Raw genomic sequence first — 10192 nt, 5'->3', positions numbered from 1 at the left:
TCTCTCTTGCCTGCTGAAGAACTGAAGCAAAAAGGCTTTATCAGAAGAAACACTGTTGCACTGTTGTAATGTAGGAAATCACTGAAGGAGCAGAATGTAAGCTTTATGGCTAAGCCATCTTCTGTTCAGCATCTGATAATGCTGAAATGAGAGTGATCTACAAGCCGCTTTTTAATTTTTGGACTTTTCCTGTAATTTGAATTTGGATAAGAAGGGCAGCAACAGCATAATCGGTCTTGCTACTAGTGCTTCCTTCCATTTCATCCCTTCTCTCTTTCTGACATCTTGTGGAACATAGCACATGACTGAAGTAGTTGCTAATTTTTCTTCCACAATGGACAGTTTCACAACTGCTCATTTGCCCTCTAGTTATTGAGGTCTGTAATCTGTCATCTCTAGAGCCATAAAATGTGCAGACTTCTAAATATGGTCTGCATATATGTGGGTTTTTTATTCCCTTTAATTTAGGGAAACAGATGGCAACTGGATTTGGACTTTTTGTCTCCTTCTTCCTTCAGGCCATGACATCAAGATGCATTCATCAGTGCCTGGAAGGTGTGAAAAAACCTATTTTAGTTCAGTCTAGCTTTTCTCCTGCAAGTAATGCTGTAGAACAAGAACACTGTCTCTTAGGAATTGCCCTGATTACTGAACATTAACTTCTTTTATTTGCAGTGAAAAACATAATCCTTCCTATGCTGAAATACTAGTATGCCACATACCGATGAATACCAAATTCTGACACCAGGAACAAGGCTCCTTACTTACTCTTAGATTAAAATTGTCAGGATTTCTGATTTGCCAGCCTGGACGTCTGCTCTGTTCTATGTAGATTAATTATAATTTCTTGCATCTGATAGGGTTTAAGATGTCCTTCCATTGAGTTACTTTTCAGATTATTCATGCCTGTAGCATGTGTTGCCTTTGACAAGACACTTCTTTGTAGTGTTAATCTGCAAATGGGTAACTAAACCAGGTACTTCATTTGAAAGCGCAAATTACTTGTTTAAAACTGCAAAGAAGGGAGCCCAGATAGGTCCTGAGTGACCTACTTAACTACGCACACTGAGCAACTTTCGTTTGATGTCTGGATTTTCTCAACCTTCTCTACACTGGGTAAAAAGGCACCTCTTCAGGTGGCTCTTTGACTTGTCCATACTTTAGCTTTTCTTTTTGAGGGAGTTTTCATTTTTTCTCTTTCTTGCTTTATTTGAAATTTGATGGCTGAAGTGGTGTTAATTGCCCTGAGTTGCAGGAGCTGCAGTGCGCATTAATGTCGTCTTTTTCCTTGTAATCTTAATTTCAGATAGAGTTTCTTATACGAAGTAAAGGGATCTCAGAGAATACCAACACAAGTTGGGAATAAAATCTGGAAGTAGTTTCTGATTCATTTGAGATTAGTCTTCTAAAGAATGATATTTCTGTCCAAGCAACTTTAGGTCTTGCTCTCTATTGCACAAGATGCTCTTACTGGTCTGAGCAATTCCTTTCAGTCTGTTGGGGCACAAGACTAGTCATGTCGGGATGCATCGATCTTTTTGGCACGGTTTAAAGCTATCCTTATTAGCTCTGTTGGGTATTGTTAATTCATTAAATTATAGTTCATCTGAAGCTGGGTTCCTCAATAACTTGTTCATCTTGAACTTGACCTGGTTTTGAAAAGTAAGGAGCCTTTCCTTCGCTGATTATCCCAGTAATCATTTAGTTAGTGATCGTCCTCACCTTCCATCCATTAGGCTTTGTCCTTTGGCCTCCATCCCCCAGATGACTGGGGACAGAGCTGCTCTGCTGCACACCAGGCTGAGGGACAGAACAGCTTGGGGTTATGTGATTTGAACATGCCTATAGATCTGTTCGAGATCTGAGCTCTAAAAATTACTTTGCCCTGAAGCTGAATGTTGTGCAACCATCTCCATGTTAAGAGTGCTGTATGGTTCTTTTCAAGCATAAGGAAGGAAAGACCAAGCATAGTAAAATAGTTGTAAGACTGTAGGAGTTGGCCCTTTCAGAAAAACATAAAATATCTCTGAGCTCTTAGGAAATTGTTAGGTGTCTAGTCTGGAGTGACTGACTGTAAAAACATCAATCAAGGATGCAACTAACATTTTTCCTGGCCTCCATGCTTCTGTATTTGTATTTGCAGTTTCATGCTCTTTCAGAGATGATGTAAAGGCAACAATTACAAATAAAGCAATGCCAGACAGCAGTAACAGGAAGTACAGAAAATTTAAGGAGATTAAAGGAAGATGTAGAGCCATCACGACTGAAAATAATAATGCAGTATGCTAACAACAACAAAAAAATCCTAGCAGTTATATGTGCTTGTTGCCAAGTGAAATAGATGTATTGGACACTTCTATATTGTCATTTCACCTTTGATAGACAAGATTCTGTGCTCTGAGGATAAAGTATTTTTTCCAGTCCATGAATGTCTAAGGCACTTAGCTTGCTTGCTTTTGCGTATGCTCTTTTCCTTCTTCTCGCATATGTGCAGTTTGTAAGCTAAGTGACTTTCCATGTCTTTGTACTTATATATAGCAAAATCCGCTGAGACTTGGCCGTCTTAGCTTTAACTTTAGTCCCAGATTCTACAGAGAGACAGAAGCATAAGTAACTTTCACATAAAAGTGGTGTCATCATTCACCATGAAGGAATAAAGATGCATAGGGAGATAATGGCAATGTGATACTCCTGGTCTTTGGCACACTGAGAACCTAAATGAAGACAACGCTACACCGATTACAAGGGAAATCTACTGGATTCTTTCAAAACATAGCAGAGGCTGCTCTGGTGTGAACTCTCTCAAACACTTCAGGCAGCGATGCGAGTACCACATCACCCAATGAACCTTGTTCCCCTCTTTACTGAGAAGCATAGGCTTTCCACGGTACACATTTGCCTATGTTCCTTTTCATAGTGATGGGCAACCTTTGAAACACTACCCAAGGGGACATTTTTCTCTTGTCCTGAATCTTCAGCACTTACAACTGTTTAAGCCAGCTTTAAAATACTTTTTTTTTCCTGTTGTCTACTGTTCAGAATTCTATATCATTTAAATTTCTAATTATATATTTAGTCCCATCTATTTTTCTCATCCTCCAAAAGAGAATTCAAGCAAGACTTCATTACGCAACCATTGATTCTGTCAAGCCCTCATGGCAAAAATCTTCTAAAGATATGTTTGAATATTAAAATAAAAAAACCCAAAATTCATAATGTTAAATTATTTTAAAATTTATCTTCACGGTCATAGTATGAATACCAAATTCTATCAAATTTTGTGGAAAGAATGATTTTTGAGTAAAATTGTAAGAATAAGAAGACAGAACAGGAACATTTCAAAAACTTCCTCAGCCAAGATACTTCATTACTATGGAGAAATCAGTTGTGCTTTTTAACATTTTTCCATAAGAACACATTGTTTTCTATGATCAATAGAAACCTGGGAAAGCTCTTATTTGACTGAGGTACATTGACTGACAGTTGCCTCACTCCCTTCTTGTGTTTTTTAATACTGGCTCAACATTAAAAGGTCTTCAGTCTTTGGAAGCTTTCCTTACCAGCACAAGACTTTGAGCACACTGGTACTCATTTAGCAAGTATCATCAGTGGATGCTTTAGGACTCTTGGGTGCAAGTTATCCAAATATGCTGGCTTAAATGTAAGAATTTAGCATTCTTAAATGTTGCTTAGCATTCCTCTTTTGTTGGTGGAGGAAATATTACCTCATTCTCCTATGATATAAATACATCATTCTAATTTTTTCCAAGTAGAGAGCAGTTATTTCCTCTGTCTTTGTGAAGATGTTTGTGAAGATTTTCCCTGCTATCACTATACATAAAGTTCATGCTGTTCATTTTTCTGCTGACCCAGATAACTTTTTCTTTGATATTTTCAATAATGTTGTTTTTCTCTGTTCCTTCTCTTCTATTTTTATATTACTGGTTAGTTTTCTGATCCAGGATTTTGGAAAATGAAAGTTGTCCTTTTCCCTCTGTTGTGGCCCTTAAGCTTCAAACTTCACAAAATTCTATCATTATGCTCACATATGACAAAATATAGATGTTTGGTTGAATTGCACATGCCCTCATTTGGAGAAGTGTTTTTTCTGGGACTTCAGCTAGCCCTTTATGCATTTCATCAGTTCATGGTCACCGATAATTACTTCATGACCATTTTTCTCTCCTGTGAGACGAAATTCATCCTCATTTATCAAAGAGATCCTAAAAATCACTTCCTGAATCACTGTCATATTGTAAACTTAAGAAATCTATAGCATCCAGAGAGCTAATCTCTGAAGTGCTAGAAGCTCTGTGCAATTTTTGTGCCTGCTGTTGTTTTAGTTACTTTTTTTTTCTGTTAGTTAGGAGTTTATGAAGTGATTTATTCTTTTGTCATGTTACACTATAGAAATTCCAATGGAGTCCTACCAGGATCCCTTCTCCTTCTCCAGGCTCTTAGTAGTATATTGATAAGTCTTTATTCCACATTTTGGGTTTCCGATTTAGTCTTAATACAGAGTTTTATGTCTGGTCAGGTTTTTAATTCCGTTGTCTTACCTGAATGGATCATGGGAAATAAGATAAAACTGTAAGAAGCCAGTATACTTTGAGAGATTTTGATTCTTTGAGACCTTTTACCCACTTACTCCACTACAATTATCCCTTTGCCACAATTTTCAGCAAGCTTTTGGCTCCTTTTAGTCATTTCTGGCCAAGATGATTAATTTCCCATTTATTTGGATTTTTCCAGTGCAAGTGACCAACTCTTCAAGAAGAGAATTAGTGCTTCTCTGAACCCATGCAGCTGTCAGCTCATTTTCAACTGAGCTAGTCCTTCTTCTGAAGGAACTTATACCTTCTCTTTCTTGTAGAGACACTTTGAAAAATGCCCATTTCCCTCCTTCACTTCAGCTTTACTTCTTTGTAATAAAAGGTTTCTGTATATTTTCATATTAGGCTCTTATTGTCCATTACTGTCTCTTACAAATAGGGAACATTTCCCAGACTGCTTTGTTACACCTTTGGTCACCTCTGCTGGGCTGCCTTCGGATAAGCTCTGAGCACTGTGGGGAATGCACTCCAACTGATCTGAATTTTAGATTTGTTTCTTTAACGTAAATCATCCATAGGTCCTTGTATGAGTTAGCTTTTCATCTGTGCTCATCAACTTTCCACTGTGCAAGGGTCTGTGTGTATAATATATATAAACACATTTTTAATACAGAATCACAGAATATTAGGAGTTGGAAGGGACCTCGAAAGATCATCCAGTCCAACCCCCCTGCCAGAGCAGGATCACCTAGACCAGGTCACACAGGAACACATCCAGGCGGGTTTTGAATGTCTCCAGAGAAGGAGACTCCACAACCTCTCTGGGCAGCCTGTGCCAGTGCTCTGTCACCCTCACAGTGAAAAAGTTTTTCCTTATGTTCAGATTGAACCTCCTATGCTCCAGCTTGCTCCCATTGCCCCTTGTCCTGTCATTGGACATCAGAGAGAAGAGCCTGGCTCCTTCCTCCTGACACTCGCCCTTTACAAATTGATAAACATGAATGAGGTCACCCCTCAGTCTCCTCTTCTCCAAGCTAAAGAAACCCAGCTCTCTATGATACACCCATTATGTAAATGTTTATACACACACACACACGTCTATCTCCTTAAGACTTTTTTGTACCTCTGCTTCTTATGGCCCTTATCACTGAAGTGACGCCAGCTTCTGTCATTGCCTTATCAGTCTCAGGTGGGAACCAAACAGCTTAGTGCCAGTTCCTGGAAGGAAGGGGCGGGCACCAAGATGCTCATTTGCAAGACTGCAGCTTGATTTGTATTCTTACAGTCCTGATCGTGTTACCAGCTTTTTAAGACCTGTGCTTGTGCTCTATGAGGTGGAGTCCCTAGGCCACTTGTTTTATCTTACTCTCTCACTAGGTGTCTTTAGCCTGTATGTCATTTGGAGAAAAATAACATTTATTGCACTTCTGTGTGATGCCAACCCACAATGGTCTTTGAGTCATACCGCACAGTAAATGTGTGCTGTCACAATTTGTAAAGTAATGGTGGATATACATATGTGTGTAAGGTGAGCTTGGTCAAGTTGTATAGTTTTTGGGGGTTGCTGTTTAACCTTGGTTTATTCCTGCTTTTAGGGATTTGTGCCCGGTCTGTTTGGAACTTCACATGGAGCACTTCAGTTCATGGCATATGAGGATTTGAAACTGAGATACAACAAGTATAGAAACAGAGTATCAGATACAAAACTGGTAAGATTATTGAGAAAAAAAATATGTTGTGGTATGTGAACAAGTGGAAATTTATTTCATTTGTCTAGGTCATAGAACAGCCAAATTTATAAAGTATTGATATATTAATTGCAATGTAGAATATATAGAATGAAATAATGCTTTTCACATTTTAGAGACAAGACCTAGTTAGTGCTGATTTTTTGTAGGGAAACCAACTTCTTTGAAAATGTTTTGAGAATTTTAGAGGGAGAATGGTTTTTTTGTCTTACTTTGTGGACCCATAGGTGGAGGTCTTAAACACTTACATGGAACACTGGTCCGGTGCAAGTTGGGCAAAGGTAGTTACTTTTGGAAAAAGCATTTCACTTGATAGGAATGTGAGGGCAAAACACATGTTTTACAATGAATTACCTGTAGCACTGTATGTAGTAAACATTGCCTTTTTTAAAATGGGGCTATTATAAAGGGAAAAAGGTAGTCTAGAGTATTGTTTAGTTCAATATTTAAAAATCAAATAAGGTTTTGGGAAATGGGCTAATTTAATCTGTGGTTAAGGCAAGCCTGATAATTTTTGTTGGTTTTAGAACACTGTGGAATACATAGTCATGGCAGCTGTATCTAAAATATTCGCTGTGTCAGCAACATATCCCTATCAAGTTGTGCGAGCTCGTCTTCAAGATCAGCATAATACATATTCTGGTGTGTTTGATGTGATCCGCAGGACGTGGAGGTAGGCTTGAATCAGAACTGTGTTTACTGGCTTCTGTGCTGCTGATTTGCAGAACCAGTGCTGCACAGAGCAAGCAAAATTTTAGCTGTACAAAGTCATTTTGTGCAAGATGCCACCAATAGCAATAGTCTAAGGACAAAGGAGGAGATAGGAGAGGGTCAGTGCTAGCCTGCCCGCTTCTGTCGTTTATTCTATCTCCCTTCTCTCTTCCCCAACAAATTTCACTTATGGGTTAAAAAAATATCATTTGAGTTTGCTGTTCTGGGGCTCTTAAACAATGAGGTCTCACTTGAACTGCTTTAGATTATCACATTCGACAGGAGTGTTGTGCTGCTGGGAGTTGTGGCTAATCCAAATTCCTGGCAGGAGGAAGTGAGCTAGCCAGAGCTGTTTATACAGATGTCCCTGGGTTGTTCTGGGGCCTGGCTGCATTTGTAGTCTTGTCCCAGTTTCCCATAGGACCTTTAGAGAACCATTACCTCACATCTATGCATATCTTCTCACAAACCCTCTTCCCTCAGCTCCACAGGGCATGTGGGAGTTTTCACACAGAACTCTGTAGTTACTAAGGTTGGCCACCTTTGCAGCATGCAGCCAATATTAATCTTGCTTTGGACAGTGTTTCTAGGTTGCAGCATGTTGTTAGAGAGACGTGAATGGAGTCAGCTAACTCCTGGGGTACTCCTAACTCCTTGAGTTGCCACCTGAATGAGTGAATGAGGCTGTGTTGTTCCAGGAGCGCTCTGGCCCAGAGGCAGTACAACCATTTTGACTGAAGCCAATTCAAAGCAAAAATACCTCTGATGAAGGGCACTCTGCCCTTCAGTGCTGCATGGGAAGGCTTATTAGTCCTGATAAAGTGTAAATGTATACCACAATTCTGTGGCCAGTGCTGTACCCATTATGAAACAAATCCATCATAGAGCCCTAGGGAGGGCAGCGTAAACCCTTTCAGGATCTGTGTTAACTGTACTCCACTCCAGGTGTCCTAGGCCCCTGTGAAGCTGGAAAATAGGATGCTGAGATTACAGATCTTTGAAAATTTTTAACAGCCCTAGTGTGAATACTCTGATTTAAACTGGGAGAAGTTAGATTCTCATTTATTGGCCAGTGGAATTTAAATTATAGAGGAGGTTTTTTAATTCTCTGAAAATGAATGCTGACATTCCTTAGTTATGTTGACTCTTGGCTCACTTGCTGTTACATGACCAAAAGCCACCAAGCCTTTCAGCCGTGTTGGCTTCAGTGAGATTAAGTATATAAATGCTTTTTGGAACAGGCTGCAGAAATTTTAAATAATTTTAACCAGTTCTTGTGGCATGCAGAAAGATAGTAAATTGCCTCCTGCTTAGACAATTCAAAACAAAACAGCAACAAAACAAACCCCAATACAAAGAAACACCTAAACCCTAGGCTAAATAACTGACCTACAGGATATTATTCTATGTTCAGAGTAGAAAATGGTGGGTTAATAATGGATATATTATGGCTCTTAAAATACTGTAGGAAGAAATCATTTTGAAATTGTTATTCCTAACCTGAAGTACCTCTCTCAGTGAGAGAGCATGAGTAGAAAAATGCCAGGCTTTGTCTTATGTCTGATTTTTATTAAAAGACATTGAAACTATTTTTTTTCTGTCTTTTAAAGGAAAGAAGGAATTCATGGATTTTACAAAGGAATTATCGCCAATGTGATCAGAGTGACTCCTGCCTGCTGTATTACCTTTGTTGTTTATGAAAATGTGTCTGTTTTTTTACTTGGTTTTAGAAAAGAAAATAATTAAAGATATGAGCTTATATTCATAAGGAATCTATATTTTTTTATATTTATGATCTGAGAGAGGTTTAGTTCAGCCATCTCTTTTGACACTCTGAATTGATCTAGCGTTCTGAGCAAAGAACCTGGAGACAGTAAAACCCTGCCAACATCTCTTCTGCTGAATGTTCCTGCACTGCTGCCTTCCTCTCCGAATCAGCTGTGTCTGCCTGAAACGGATGTCACTGCAACTGTGAAATAACAGCACTGTGACTGGGTGAAGGCACCTGTGCAGCAATTCAGTTCATCCTGGCCTGCCTGGAATAATGGACTGATCTGTTTTGACAAGCCTCAAGGTAACAGTTGGTCAGATTCTACTCTGACAGAAGTGGAAAACTTCATATAAAAGCAACTCTGGGGTCTGTCAAAACTTTCTTAAATCTTTGAGTCTCATGAAGAAAGTATGTATGTAGTTGTTTACAGCAGTGTCTTCTGAATCCACCTCTGTGCTGTTTGTCAGGCTTTAGGATATGGAACACTCCAAATTCCATTGCTCATCCAACACAAAAATGCTGCCTCAGTGGGGTGCAGTTTGGAAATTCAAAATGTTTTGTAAAACAGCTGTTGATTCTTGGGTTTGAGGAATTGCCAATTTAATGAAACCCAGTTCTTGTCTCATACCAGGCCAGACTTGCGTTGTGGTTTTTAGCTTGCCTTTAGCACCAGACCAAAGTGTATGTTGTGTGCATTGCTGGCCACTTAATTTATTTTCTGTTTTCCCTGCCTGCTCTCCCTTGTGTGCGCTCGCTCTAAGTCGCTCTCTCAAATAAATTCTGTCTCGATAATTGACCAAATATTACGAAGTATTGCATATTTGAATGTAGGCTTACATTTTAAAAATGAGGTTTTTTTCTAGTAATCCCATAGTGATGCAGTTTTCAAACTACTTTAATCACAAATATGATCATCCTTATTTACAGTAATATTTTCTGGGAAAAAAAAATCTATAAGGTTAAAAAATATTATGCACAGGACATTATTTTAAAAAAGAACAAAACAAAACATCCCCTTAATGTCTTCTGATCTAGTCTAGGGAAAGGACTGTAAGAATATATTGATTTCTAACTTAGTGATAAACTAAACTGTAGTACATCTCAATAAATTTGAACACTAATGAGGTTTCTTTGCATGCCAATAATTGCTGTGAAGAATGTGTGCTTTTTGGAGATTGGGTTTGGTTTATTGTTTCAGTTCTTTAAGAAAATACATTACTGGCTATAATATCTGCCTTTTGCTGTTAGTAAGAAGGTATTAAGAAGTATCTAGAAAGAATCACTTAACTGAGAATTAAATACTTCATAATAGCAAAGATTATTCAGTGGGTAGGGGGGAAAAATCACTTTTGTAAGGAACAGAGAATACTATCCAGCAAAACCTTGACTTCAGTAAAGCCTTTGACACA

At 38.6% G+C, this 10192-nt stretch overlaps 1 protein-coding gene across 1 annotated transcript in view; it reads left to right on the top strand.

Moving 5' to 3' along the window:
* Positions 1-8783, top strand: part of SLC25A32 (solute carrier family 25 (mitochondrial folate carrier), member 32) — a gene marked incomplete at its 5' end in the record, with an annotated part of 11497 nt that extends 2714 nt beyond the window's left edge. The window contains 3 exons of the mRNA XM_010179827.1: positions 6149-6262; positions 6829-6974; positions 8623-8783. Coding sequence (XP_010178129.1) covers positions 6149-6262; positions 6829-6974; positions 8623-8758 — 396 coding nt within the window. The remainder of the gene's footprint in view (positions 1-6148; positions 6263-6828; positions 6975-8622) is intronic.
* Between the last annotated feature and the right edge of the window lie 1409 nt (positions 8784-10192).

This window comes from Mesitornis unicolor, unplaced genomic scaffold (genome assembly GCF_000695765.1).
Source record: "Mesitornis unicolor isolate BGI_N332 unplaced genomic scaffold, ASM69576v1 scaffold44922, whole genome shotgun sequence".
Taxonomy (NCBI): Eukaryota; Metazoa; Chordata; class Aves; order Mesitornithiformes; family Mesitornithidae; genus Mesitornis; species Mesitornis unicolor.
The sequence above is the reverse complement of the archived record's forward strand: the minus strand, read 5'-3'. Positions and strand labels throughout refer to the sequence as shown.